At 36.4% G+C, this 14,905-nt stretch overlaps 1 protein-coding gene across 4 annotated transcripts in view; it reads left to right on the forward strand.

The window, feature by feature from the left end:
- Positions 1 to 14,905, forward strand: part of PHTF2 (putative homeodomain transcription factor 2) — a 118,781-nt gene that overhangs the window by 52,913 nt on the left and 50,963 nt on the right. For all 4 annotated transcript variants that reach the window (XM_004739606.3, XM_004739607.3, XM_013060591.2 and 1 more), the window contains exon 3: positions 11,090 to 11,146. In XM_004739606.3, the coding sequence (XP_004739663.1) occupies positions 11,090 to 11,146 (57 nt within the window). The remainder of the gene's footprint in view (positions 1 to 11,089; positions 11,147 to 14,905) is intronic.

Below are 14,905 nucleotides of genomic sequence, written 5' to 3' on the forward strand. Positions count from 1 at the left end.
AAGCCTCTGCCTTCAGCTTGCGTCTGGCCCTCTGCTCGAGCCCGAGTCGGGCTCTCTGCTCTGCCTGCCTCTCTGCCTACTTGTGATCTGCTTCCTCCTCTCTCTCTCTGCCTGCCTCTCTCTCTCTCTGCCTGCTTCCTCCTCTCTCTCTCTCTCTCTCTCTCTGCCGGCCTTTCTGCCTACTTGTGATCTCTGTCTGTCAAATAAATAAATGAAATCTTTAGAAAAAAAAAAGAAACCAGTTGCTGCTGCACAAAATCAATTTAATTAACCATCATTGTGAAAGTAAACATGGTTTTTTCCTATGAGTTAAAGAATAAAGATTTCAGTTAAGAAGTTACACCTTAATTTTAAAAAAGTTACAACTTAATAACAAAACTGTCAAAGTCTCTTACTGTAGAAGTGCAGATAGATTCCTGCATCCTAGGATATAAGGGGGGAAATGAGTTAAAGACCAAGATGCTAAAATACCAAGTGTCCCAGAAAACAACAACATTCCAAATGGACTCTTGTGGCAGAAGGGGCCCCAGAGTGTATTTAGTTTTCTGTTATCCTGTTTTCATGTAACCTACCAGAAATATTTTCTCACATCACTGAATATCCTTTTATTTTTTTTTTATTTTTTTTTTTAAAGATTTTATTTATTTATTTATTTGACAGAGAGAGAGATCACAAGTAGGCAGAGAGGCAGGCAGAGAGAGAGAGAGGAGGAAGCAGGCTCCCTGCTGAGCAGAGAGCCCGATGTGGGACTTGATCCCAGGACCCTGAGATCATGACCTGAGCCGAAGGCAGCGGCTTAACCCACTGAGCCACCCAGGCGCCCTGAATATCCTTTTAAAACACAATTTTAGAGTGTAGTACTTTATTGTATAAATAAGCCATAATTTTTTAAACCCTTCCTCTGTTTACATACAGCATTCACATCATTGAACTATTTCTTTAATAGCTTTATAGGTAGAGATTTCTGAATAAACAGGGGTGAACATTTTCAGGCTATCAAGACCTCAGTCTCCACATATGTAACCAGTCTCCTTTCTCAGCTGCCATTCCATTCTGTATATGGATACCCTTTTCATCTCGTTAAGACTTTTTATTCTAGACCTCTTCATCTTTTCTTGGGCTCTGACACTCACATTAGTATATTCTGCAATTGAATGTTCTCATCACCATGCATAGGTATCATCTCCCTGTTTGTGCTGGGTTACCCCAAAATGTGGTCATCTTTCTCACCCTGCTTGGGCTCTGAGTCCCCATAACTCACAAGGCTCCCCTTTATACCCCACGTGGGCTGATAACCTCACACCTAGCCCATCCATGTGTCAGACACTGTCACACTCTGTTTGGGGCCTCCATGGTTTGTTCTGCCCTTTTTAATGACTTTAGCCCTAAATTGTTTCAGCAAGGCAGGGGAAAGGGCAAGACCAAGGGAAAATAGAAGATTTCCTGAGGGGCCTTGCCAGGTATGTAGCATTATGCCTTGTGTACTGGAAGTATTTGGTGACAGGGTGTGCATGTGTGTGTTTGATTCTTCCCCTCCTGATCCTGGTCTTGGTGGTAAAAGGAAAAATACAAATATTACCCAGTGGACTGATTCTAATACCAGCTCAGCTGTGTCTGCTCTTCGTGGTATCCCTAATCTAACCCTCTAGTTGACACGCTGGTTCTCCCTGACCTTTTTTATTGCCCCCATTCTCCAGAATCTAGGCTTCCATATCATGGCTAATGACTTTGCCTCCTATTTAAATGAGCTCGATTATTTAACATGAACTACCTACCTAACTGCCTCAGAACATTTCAATATTTCCAGCTCTTCTTATTTTACCTTCTTTCTTGAAACTCTTTTCTCCTTTGGCTTTTATTATAATGTATTTTCCCACTTTTCTTTCCATTCTGAAAAAGTTTTCTAAAGTTTACTTACCTGACTTTGATACATCTCCCCTCCAGGTGATACTTACCTTTCTTTAAAAAAATGATGTTCTTGATCTCCTGAAGCAGTTCTACTTCCCTGGATTATCATTAACCACAAATTGTCCAAACACCTAGTTTTTGCTCCTCTAAGTTCCAGTTTTCATACCTTCCCTACTCTCTGACTCTAGCCCTGATTCCTAGCTGGCTTAGAGCTCCAGCAGTCTTTTTTTTTTTTCCAAATCTGTTTTTTGTTTTTTTTTTTTTTAAGATTTTATTTATTTATTTGACAGAGATCACTAGCAGGCAGAGAGGCAGGCAAAGAGAGAGAGCGCGGGGTGGGGGGGGGAGCAGGCTCCCCGCTGAGCAGAGTCCAATGCGAGGCTCGATCCCAGGACCCTGAGATCATGACCTGAGCTGAAGGCAGAGGCCTAACCCACTGAGCCACCCAGGCGCCCCTCAAATCTGTTTTTATTCTTTGTCATGTTTAATGATACTACTGCCGTCCTAGGTACTTAAGCTAGAAATTGTCATCTATGTCTTTTTCCCATGGTGGCATATTCAGTAAGTTTTCCAATCTTGTATCTTTTGCTTCACAAATACTGCTATTTTTCAGACCATCTCTCACTTACGTATAATACAGTAGTGCTTACTTGATTCTGCTTTGGATTATAACTAAATCTCTGAATATTTTTCTTTGGCCTGTAACTTCTTAGAGGCAGAGTCTATCATAATCATTTCTTTTTGTTGAATTAAAGAATACTCTTCAAGGCATTTTTCCAAACTTGAGTCAGTGTTTTACTCTATCATTAACTGGTTCTCCCTAGGCAATAGGAGCTTGGTCATGAATCATGATTTGATTATATGTATGTGGCCTGTGATGCACTTCTTAGGGTTAGTGCAGGAAAGGGTGTGTTTCTAGATAATGCATAAATTGATAGAATATGTGGGCAGATTTTTAAGTGGTTTTAACTATTATTACTTATACTTAATGGAATCTGTGCTGATTACCTAGATTTAATATCTGCAGATGATAATATGTTTTCAGACTTCAGTGTTTCTGTCTGAATGTCAGAGGCTAGCTAGATATATATTTTAAAACTGATTGGATTCTAGAAATGTTTTCTTTCTTGAAAAATTGTATTCTTCCCCCCACCAACAAATATTTTAATCTTTTTAAAAGTTTTATATTTTTACTCCAGCAGCTTTTCTTTTCTGTAGTTAACACGTTTGATTATATGACTCTGCTAGAAACTAATAGAAGAAATGAAGGACGGTTGAAGCAAAGAGGCTACAAAGAAACTCTTTGCTTATAATTATTCATATTTATTTCATGATTTAGACTTCTTCAGTTAAGATATCTTAACTTTTAATACTTACCCGTGTCCTCACCACCCCCCCCCCAAATAACACTAGAATTGTAGAAGAACCTTTTAATAGTTAGATTAAAAGGCTTCTATGATTTGGCTTTTCATGTTTTTTAGAGTTCTAATGAAAGAATGATTCAGAAGAATTAAAGATTTGGTAAAACAATTCGGTAGTTGTTACACATTCAAAAGAGTTACTGGCTCTTGCCATGTCCTCAGACCATACCTTTTTGTCTGACATCATCCTTGTTCATAGTTCATATCATATAATTAAGTGATTCAACTTCCTCATTTGTTCCTCATCATTAAAGTCACCTGAGTGTCAGACTTCGATAGGTATGGGTACGTGTGCATGCACATGATGGGCAGTCACAAACATTGGGCAGTATTTTGATTAAAATAGGACATTGTGAAGAAACAAGAGAATAGAATAGGAGACCATATAAATGGAGAATTAAGGGGAATTGCTTTCAGGATAGTAGGTTAGAAACAGGGCTCTTCAGGAGCAGTTATAAGGACTGCCTTATAAGCAGTTGCAGAGTTATATGCCAGGCATTCAATAGAGAAATCTGTTTGTAAGGCAGTAGTTATGAACAAAGAATAGTGAAAACCTATTTGATAAACTGTGAGGGCTATACTTTGGAATTAAAACTTAAAAAAAAAAAAGTCTGAAGAATTAGTTTCTACTAATGCTAGGTGGGATTTATCTCAAAGCTAATCAATAATTCTAATAGTTCAGAGTAACCCTAATAGTTTCTTTAGTATGTTTTAGTGATGTGAATGGAGGTACTAGATCTGATTTCAAAATATCTGCTGTGGCAACATAATTAACATAATTTGGGGGATTATAGATAAAAGTTTTCTTTCATTGGATATCTTTTTCTCAGAGTCACTGTTTTGTTCAGTAACTTGAATTTTATTATATTGTTTAACACTTCAATTTCTCTTTTTTATCAAACTTGTTGAAATGAAACTTACATAATTTAGGTGTCTGGGCACATTAGGTTTTGGGTGCTGACAGCCCTGTTTTCATTTATAAACTGTGAACAGTTCTTTAAAATAAAGTATAACATTGGTTTTAGTTAAGAAAATTACATTTATCTCCACACACGTTATTTTTGTTTTCTTCTTTGCATCTTTTGCTCAGGCATTTCTAGCTGCCTATTATTGGTTTGTTCTTTTTTTCATAGTAGTAATGAGTCTTTTCTGTCCCCATACTCATACCTTCAAAATTGTGGCCATCCAAATCATCATTAGTGAATATTGTTATAAAATTAATTTAAGTATAGGTCAACCTTATCAACTTAAAAATGAGGTATTAAGGGCACCTGGGTGGCTCAGTTGGTTAAGCGACTGCCTTTGGCTCACATCATGATCCCAGAGTCCTGGGATTGAGTCCTGCATTGGGTTCCCATCTCCATGGGGAGTCTGCTTCTCCCTCTGACCTTCTCCCCTCTCATGCTCTCTCTCTCTTTCAAATAAATAAATAAAAATCTTTTTTAAAAAATGTGGTATTAAGGCTTATAGGGACTGACTTACCAAGAAGGGAAAGAGCTAATATTTAAAGAGCACCAACTATGTATCAGACATCACCCTTTTTACATTCTAGTTTTATGAAATATGTTTTGTTGTCCCCGTTTTACAGATGCTCAGAGGTCAAGAATCTTGCCAAGACCCTAAGACTGGTCATGATAGAGGCAGGGTGAAAATCCACTTCTCTCGCGTGGTTTGGTCTTTTCTACTCTTGTCAGCAAACATTTAAAGGCTGATCAACTAAGGCAATGAGGGAACAAAAGATTAAAACCCAACACTCCAAATATAACAAAGGGTATTTTCTGATTGATAACTTCTATTTTTATAAAAAGAAAAAAAAAAGGACTCAAGGTTAAAAATTATCTTTAGTTGTATAGCTATTAAATCACTATTAAAATATGAGACTTGTCCTAAGTGTAAAAGCAATATGACATTTACCTATAAGGGTCTTGTAGTTGATGATAGATGTACAAAAAAATAGTCATAGAAAAAATAGAATGTATTTACTGTCACTTTAGAGATGGGAAAAATCAGCAAGGTCATGGGCATCTCTCTCTCTCTCTCTCTCTTCTTATTTATTTATTTATTTGGATGAAGTTGTCTCAAGAAATTCTTGAGCTTTTGTATCCTTGTCATTCTTTTTAACATACACTCTTGCGACGAAAGGTGGACTGCATTTGTCTTGGTATACGATTGGCCTCTGATGTTAATTGAGTGGGCCAAGCTAGGAAGGGATTTGAACTCTGTGTTTACATTTTGAATTAAATTTGATGTTTGTGGGTGCCTGGGTAGCTTAGTGGGTTAAAGCCTCTGCCTTCGGCTCAGGTCATAATCCCAGGGTTCTGGGATCGAATTCTACATCGTGCTCTCTGCTCAGCGGGGAGCCTGCTTCTCTATCTCTCTCTGCCTGCTTGTGATCTCTGTCAAATAAATAAAAAAAATCTTTAAAAAAAATAAAATAGGGGCACCTGGGTGGCTCAGTGGGTTGAAGCCTCTGCCTTTGGCTCAGGTCATGATCCTGGGGTCCTGGGATCGAGCCCCACATTGGGCTCTCTGCTTAGTAGGAAGCCTGCTTCCTCCTCTCTCTCTCTCTCTGCCTGTCTCTCTGCCTACTTGTGATCTCTCTCTCTCTCTCTGTAAAATAAATAAATAAAATCTTTAAAAAACAATAAAAATAAATTTGATTTTGTGAGAATAGCTTGCTTTTCATTGTTTCTGAAATGAGGTTCCAAAAAAAGAAACTGAGCCTGATTGAAGTAGGAAAAATTACGATTTTGATATATAGTATTATGGTCTATCTGTTCATTTGCTGAGGAAATGAGGTGCTTAAAATATGTGTCCAAATCTGGGCCTCCATTTGCCCTGCTCATATTTATTTGTGAACTCTAAATCTTTTATCTAAGCACTTAATCTAATTAAACTATTGGTAACTACCTTTTTGAAGCAAGACACCTTCTCTTTAGCCTCTTGATATTTGAGCCACTGCTGTTCTGAATGTGATGACCTAAGAGGTAATCAGATCACCTAAGAGTAGCTTTTCAAATTGTTTTTCAAATTGTTTCTTTTCTAGAATTCCATAGTGATATGTGTTTCCCATTTCACCATCTAATTGTCTAGGTTTTAACATTTGTACTCTTGATACCATCATATTCATCACAAAATTGTTTTTTCTTGGAAGCCTGATTCTGGTAGAATCCTGAACAAAGACAGGCTTTTCTCCATTTACCAATCTTCTACTCCCTCATGCCTCCTCCCATACATTTATATTTAATGTAATATTAGCTACATTAATTTCAGATTTATACAATATACATTTTCCTTTTATGATAGTCTTCAGGTCAGAAAATATCTATAGCATTCATTTAATTGAATTTCAGTTCACTTGCTATTACTATAATATCTTAATTCTCATTTTTTCCTTAAAAAAATTTTTTTTACCACTTTCAGGATGCTTTTCCCTCAATTATTTATTTATTTATTCAGTTTGTTTTTAATCAGCCTTAACTTCTGTAAAGGTGCAAAGTTCATTTGTAAAAATAGGAGGAAAGAAAATACTATAAATAATTGATGAGAAAACAGATACTAGAGATGGAGAAGATAGCAAATAAAGATATTTGCATCTTATAGCTTCAATCTTAGTAGTTGAAGTAGTTGGCTAGATGTTCTGCCAGAAGAGGTAATGCTCATAGTACTTGGGAATTAAAACCTGTGGGAAGGAAATTTAGAATTGTCCTTTCTGTCATTATGGGAAGTATTCTAAGAGATCAATATAGGATTGTCAGACATGCTGTTGAAGATGCAGGAGTAATTTCTAGAGGGCAAAGTGTTGGGTCTAGGACCAGGTTTAAAAAAAAAAAAAAAAAAAAAAGGTCAGCTCTAGTTGGGGTAAGAGGACACTGAGGCTTAAGAGGCTTAAAGTGTCCATGGCATCTGTGGGATTAAGAACCAAAGTGCTAATAAGATTGCTTACCATAGCCAGGCACCAGAGAATGAACTTTCTTAATATGTACCAAGCTGTTGCCTGCACATCAAATGTAAATCAGGATTTCAGAGTCTTCTCTCCTAATAAGAGAGAAGCAATGTTTTTCCCTCCTTGAAGCAGATATCGGTTATGAAGAATGGGTTGGAAAACCATTGTACTACTCATACACTATTTGCCTTGGTATTTGTAGGTCTGTCTACTAAAAAAGCATTATTTATACATATATCCTGTATGTCCTTTTGTCTCCATAGAATGTTGGGCACTGTTCTAGACACCCAAATAGTGGAGGCATTGTTAGGGGCAGGGGAGAATCATTAGGAGTAGCCGAATTATGGAAGTAGTCAACATATTACATAATATTCTTTTCCTAGTTGAAGAATGTATTATCTGATTAAAGTTTCTGTTCTCCTAGGCAAATGTTACTGCTGAGATTCCTTTACTCTTCTGTATGGCATTTAAAAAATAAGGAAATTTTTTGTCCTGAGATTTTGCAGAGAACTATAATTGAACTCAGCTTTGTGATTTAATTTTATGTAGAAGAAATAAAAAAAGAAAAGAAAAGAAACAGTTTCAAGTTTAGATGATTTAGTCAGATCTGCCAAGTGTCTGTGTCAGAGGTTGAATAGAACCAGAACCTTTAGAACATTTGTTGAGTTATTTGCTTTTAATTTTGTTAGCACAGCTCTGCAAGTTATCCTTCATCCCTGACCCTAAGTCTTGAGCAGATGGTTCTTAAAGTTTCACTTCTTTTCTTCCTCTGTGTCGACTAACCAGAAGATTGTTTCTTACAGGAGAATAGCTTGACCTCAGCTGCAGGTGTTCTGATCTATCTTGACAGATTTCATTGTGCAATTAAATGAGGCTTTAGATCAGAAGGGGTCTTTAGAATTCCTTCCCTGTCCCCTTCTGGCATCCTGCCACCACCCTGATTTCAGGAGACCTTTGATGTGCCACACACACATCCCAAGAAACAGATAATTTTCAGACACAATTCAGTCTGAATTTATACTTAAGGCTAATTTGTTAATGGCATGTGCATTATTAAGCAGAGCCATGACCAGGTAAAATACCCGTATTTAGGTTCATGGCACCCTCACACTGTTTTTCAAGAAAGTGGTCTATTTGCTCATATAACTGAAAGGTCTATCTGGTAGTGTTTTTAAAACAAAATATGTCCTCTGCAAAGGAAAACTGATGTCTCCCCTGGAAAGACATTTAACTGCTTGTAATTGAAAGTGACATTTATCTAGTTTAAAAAAAGGGGGGGAGGGTTAAGATCCCACATTCTATTACAGTGAAAGCTGTTCTTCCTCTAACCCATCAAATCTTTGGGGGGAAAAATGAACTCCAGTAAAATAAGCCATCTTTATCCTTTTTATAAGATTGTACCTCACCACCACTGCCCTTTTTTGGAGTTATTTACAAGTATTATTTACAAGTATTGCTATTTACAAGTACCTCAGCCTTCAAAAAGCTTTTCCACTTTTAGCCACCTCTTCCCCACAGGATTTATTAGACTTTCTGAGCCTTTTTAAGTCTGGAGCTATTGAGTACCATGCTGGGATTGCATCATACCTATGTAGTCCAAGGACTGACATGCACTTCTGATTTGGTCTTTTGCATATGCATTATTTTGTTGTCCAAGGACTGACATGCACTTCTGATTTGGTCTTTTGCATATGCATTATTTTGTTTTCCCTTATTTTAAAATTGTGGGACATAAATTTCCATGTCCATATTCTTGTCATCGTGACATAAAAATAGAATTCTTTTTAAAGAGAATTTAGTGCATTCTTTTGTATGTGAAAACAAAATACTGCCAGAATAATCATTAAAACATATCAGTACCTGTTCTTTATTAGTTTGGGTTATTGTTTCACTAAAAAGCATACAGTGCCATTGAAATCGTTGCACATTTTAAAAATAAGTTTTGATTGAATTAAACTCAGTCATTCTGAATTATCAAGTTAGAGGAGAATTGCTCCTGTAGAATCTGTGTTCCCATATTTATCTTTTTTGATTTTTAAAGAAGATGATTGATTGAATTTAAAATTTAGGAGGGTAAAAGACAACTAGTTACTGCAGGTCAGCTCTGCCATTAAGTCCAATCAGTTGGTTATTGCTAATCTGTCCTGCTTTAGAGAGAGAGACTCCTGGCAATTTTTGTTACATGTACGTGAGTTGTTCAGTCCATGCGGCTTGGTCTAGGTGTTCTAAGATTTTAATTTGCAGGGTATAGTATATCACAAAGTGATTTTTAAAAATAAGAAAGGAGTCACAGGTAGTTGATGAAAAAGAAAAGGATTTAAAGGACCGGAGAAGTTAGTATGAATAAGATGATATGTAAGAGCGAATAATCAAAATGAAAGGCACTTATGGAGTCATGTAATCATTTTATTCTACCCCCTTGATGTCTGTCTTTAAACCAGCTTGGATTCTCAATTTCTCATTTCTTGAAACAAGATTTTAAAGAGTGTTATAGATAAAAATTCTTCTGGGTAGAATGATGTCATGAGTCAGAAAATACTCTTTCCTGAATATCCTTATAATACCTCTGCCTGAATCTGGTCTCTATCTGTCTCATCTAGTAATTAACTGAAGTAATTTTAATTTCTCAGAATTCTAGTTTTCAATTAATGCTAAAAGTGAAAATCCTCAGTTAAAACTATAAGCTAATGACCCACTTCCGTGTCCCGTTGGACACTGGGGACAATCTGTGTTAACAGCAAAGAACTTAGAGACAGACAGTAAGAATGGTTTGTTCATCCTGCCCAGGTGAAGGTGTAGTTCGAGAACTTTACAGCATCTGAGAGTGATGGGCATAGAAGCTAAAAGGAATTCTACTTCTCAGTATTTACCCTGCGTCTTCAGTCACTTGCAAGACTTTATTTTCTAGCTTAAACTCTAAGCCAAGTGGTAATTTTGATCTATATGCTTATGAATTTTTAATTCCCTAAAACATTTGTATTTTCTTTTTTTAAAGTTTTTGAAATTTATTTGAGAGAGAGAGAGAGAGAGCATGAGAGGGAAGAGGTCAGAGGGAGAAGCAGACTCCCTGCCAAGCAGGGAGCCCAATGTGGGACTTGATCCCGGGACTCCAGAATCATGACCTGAGCTGAAGGCAGTCGCTTACAACTGAGCCACCCAGGTGCCCCCATTTGTATTTTCTTTAAAAATAACTCCATAGGGGGCGCCTGGGTGGCTCAGTGGGTTGAAGCCTCTGCCTTCGGCTCGGGTTGTGATCTCAGGGTCCTGGAATCGAGCCCCGCATTGGGCTCTCTGCTCAGCGGGGAGTCTGCTTTCTCTTCTCTCTCTCTGCCTGCCTCTCTGCCTGCTTGTGATGTCTGTCTGTCAAATAAATAAATTAAAAAAAAAAAATAGCTCCATAGGATTTATTATTGGTAGTTTTTTCTTGGAGGTACCTGAGCTATGTTTATTTTAAATAAAGGATTCCCTTAGGGCAGTGGTTCTCAAACTTTAGTAGTGTATCAGAATCATCTAGAGGAATTTTTAAAACGCAGATAGTTGGGGCCACAGCCATATGACTGAGCAGCTTTGGGGTGAGGCCAGAGTGTTGGCATTTTCAGCAAGTTCCCACGTGATGCTAAAACTGCTGGTCCTGAAACTGTACTTTTGAAAACTACTGCAATACAATATTGATCCCAGAAGTCTGAGATAAAGCTGAACGTATTTGGTGCTGAATGAATGCAGAGTTGCTTATCATGCAAGCAGAGTTATAGCTATTGGACAGGTACCAACGATGATCATTTAATGCAATATTGTATTTTATTTATTTATATAGATTGGAGCATATGATCAACAGATATGGGAAAAATCTGTCGAGCAAAGAGAAATCAAGGTAACAAGTATATTTCATTTCATATATTCTGAAACATAGTTCTATAAATTGATTGTTAACCACATTTTGTCTTATCTTCCCATACACTTTTAAGGTATAAATATTACTTATTCTATCCAAACTTTTAAATACAGAGGCAAACTCTTACGCTGGTGGAGTCATGTGTCTTTACCTCTGATGGGTTTTTTTGTTTGTTTTTTTGTTTTGTTTTGTTTTGTTTATTGCTTTTTAGCATCCTCTGTTCTTTTTAAAATTATTTTCTAATGATTATTTTTTATCAGCTCTCTTCCCCTTTCACTTGTCACCTTATACTTCTAGTTTGCTTTTCCTCCCCTTTGATGCTGTCATTGCTCTGTACAGTTTATTAAACTGGTAAGTGTTTCAGGACTTTTCCCGCCTGAGTGGTCCTGTCAAATGCTGCTCTGCTTCATTGAGATCTGCTTTTGGTGCTACTAACAAAATGACTTGGACGCAAGTAGAGCCGCTGAAGAGTTGGTCATTTTTAAAAAGAACTTAAGAACGTAAAGCATTAATAGAAATGTTTTTGTAGTAGGTGGTTTCTTCTTAAACATGTAATCACTTATGCTGATAAGACATTCTCATAGGCTACCTTTCTAGCATGAAAACTATTTTTTCACTAAACTTGTTCTGTTTCTTAGCAATTGCTCCTTTTTGATAATAAGAGTTATATTTTTCATTTACATAGATAATACTAATCTGTGTGTTCCTGCACGAGCTAAATTTAATCTGAGCCCAGAGAATGTTACTTCAGTGGCTTGACATTTTCTATTTTATATGACAAGGTTTATGTTAGATTGGAAACCTGTGTCTATAGTTTCTTAAAAATCTGTCAAAAAAAAAAATCTCAGTATTTAAACAACTTAGTCGTCTATAATAAAGAGCAAGATTCTTTGCCATTGGTCAGTTTTAATCTTTAAACTATTTTCAGGAAGAATATAAGTTACTGTAAGTACCTGCTATGTGTTAAATACAGGATTAAATCATGGGAAAGATGGAATGGATTATAATTGGGTAGATGAGATTCATAATTACAAATGAGATCGATTCAGCTTAGGTCTCTGTTGGGGAGTGCAGGGGGAAGCAGCCCTGGGGAGGTTAGGAAAGATTTTCAGAGGAAGTGACTCATCAGCTGAGTTTGACAAACATTGGGGAGAATGAGGAAAACATTCCAGACAAAATGAAGAGCATATGAAAATAAACGTGCAGGAAAGAAGGAATAGGACTGACTGAGGAATCCTCAAGGAGCTTGACTGGTAATAGGTTGGATGGAGGAAGGAGATTGGGGTGGTTGGGCATGAATCTAGAAAGGAAAATGGGAGTCAGATTGTGCAGGGGCTCAACTGACTCACCTGGGAGAGTCTGAACATAATCTGGAAAATGATGAGGGTTACATTGAAGGATTTTAAACAGAAAAAGTTACCTGATTAAATTTGTGTTTTAGAAACTTCACTCAGGTGTGGTGAGAAATACTAGAAGAGGAGCAGATTTGTAAATTGTGCTTTAGAAATACTCAGGTGGTATTTGGGAGGGAGATTTGGGAGTCCTCGGTGTGAAAGTGTGTGTCTATCAGTATGTATATGTGTGCTATACACATTTATTTATAACACATTATATCAATACAACTGTAGGAGTGCGATTTACACTGGCTGATGACAGGAAAAGGCTGAGAACAGAACACTGGGAAACAACATTTAATGAATAGGTAAAGGAAGAGATAAAAGGGAAGGAGGTAAGAGATCCATGAGACAGTAGTCTGGCAAGAATATCGTGCAGAGGGAGGATACTCAAGCAAGCGAAGAGCAACATGCAGGTTTATAAGAGGCCTTGAAACCGTTTAAGCCGCTCATCAGAAAATACTACATTCCTCACTTTTAGAACTATTTTAATGCCTAAACAGAAGTTAGAGTAACAGGATTATGTTAGCCGTTCCTTGATGCACTGACAGGGTGAACTTGGAGAAGGCGAAGATCTGTAATTTTTTTTCTGAAGTATGTCTCCCTTTAAAGATAGCGTTTTATAATAGTAAGTGAAGAAGTAAAAGCAGTATTAAAGCTTACTCTTATTATTTTGGATTAAATAAAGGGGTCACTTTGTTGATAAGCCTGAAACATTCCCTTGTGGAGGCAAACTGTTTATAGTGTAAAATAATTTTGCATTTATTCTAAGGAAGGTAAAGATACAACTGTGGTCTGTTAATATTAATATTTGATTTAAAAAGAAACCCCAAACACTGTACCTCATCCTTAGAAAACACTATATGTTTTCTAAACACATCCAAAAGCTATGCCATTTTGGATGAATATAGTGTATTCTAAACCAGCTTAAAATTTTCCAGCTTAAAATATCTACATAGTTAAAATCAGATCTTATGAATGCTTACATATGGGTGCTAATATGCGTTTGTCCTCTCTCTTACTGTCCTCTCTTACTGTCACAGCAGTGAGCAGCAACTAAAGAAACCAAAGAAAGCCATGAGAATATATTCCTTGGAAAAGTCTTATTTTTTAAAATTGAAGACCTTAGTTGATATTGCTAAAGTTTTTTCTAAGTTGCAAATTATTTTTTTTCTTAAACATTTTAGAAATTGTAACCCAAAACTTCCATTTTCTGTTTACCTTGACCCAAATTTAAAAGTAAATGGAATTTCTCTTAGTTTTAGTACTTACTAGAGTTATAAATCTTCAATAAAAAAGAAACATGCTATTTAAAATCATTATAGAGGAAAAACAGGATGGGGAAGCTAAAGAGGATTTATGGAAAGTGAAACTGATGGTTATGTCCTTTGGTGGAATCGCAGTATTATAATAGTTCCATCCATGGGACGTCTGCATCGTTGAACAGAAGTACTTTCTAAATTTAAACAGCTGTTATAAGTTTTTTGACTCAACACTATCTGTGTACTTACAGATTTTAAAGAATTCACAATTTCATACAACTTGTGTTATTGTGCCTTAGGAATGTACTCTAAGAGTTTAAGTGTATATTCAATAAAGAATATATTACTTGGATTTCTTGGAGATTAATTATATTTATAGTGCCTGATTGTTTCTACTTTCTAGTTAAGTCAGTAGTTGCTAAGATCTTTTCTTTTGAACTTTGCTTTCATTTTTTGTTTGTTCATGTAAACTTTTTGATGGTCAGTAATGATGGTCCTGAAAGCTATGCCATTTTGGATGAATATAGTGTATTCTAAACCAGCTTAAAATTTTCCAGCTTAAAATATCTACATAGTTAAAATCAGATCTTATGAATGCTTACATATGGGTGCTAATATCTTTTGTGTTTAAAATCATTAATGTTAGATGATATATCAGTGAAGTTTTTCTTTGCTTTTCTTATTTTAAACTCTCTAAATATTCTGATATGTTACCGTGAAGGTGAGTTTTATCAAAGCTGGCAATTAGAAAAAAATATAATAAATAGTTAAGTGTCTGACTCTTGATTTTTGGCTCAGGTCATGATCTTAAGATTGTGAGATCGAGCCCTATGTCAGTCTCTGCTGGGCATGGAGCCTGTTTAAGATTCGCGCTCTCCCTCTCCTTCTACCTCCTCCTTCCCCTGTTCATGTGCACATACTTTCTCAAAATAAATAAATAAATAAATAAAACCGGCAGTTGTGCTGTGACTCTACAATGTAGCTCAAACTAAAGTTTTAAAAAAATATTAAATAGGAAATGAACCACATATGAAAGAGGTCAAGAAGAATGAACATGTTGAAAAACAACACAATTGCATAAA

Source organism: Mustela putorius, unplaced genomic scaffold, assembly GCF_011764305.1.
Source record: "Mustela putorius furo isolate JIRA1106 unplaced genomic scaffold, ASM1176430v1.1 tig00003845_pilon_pilon_pilon, whole genome shotgun sequence".
NCBI lineage: Eukaryota > Metazoa > Chordata > Mammalia > Carnivora > Mustelidae > Mustela > Mustela putorius.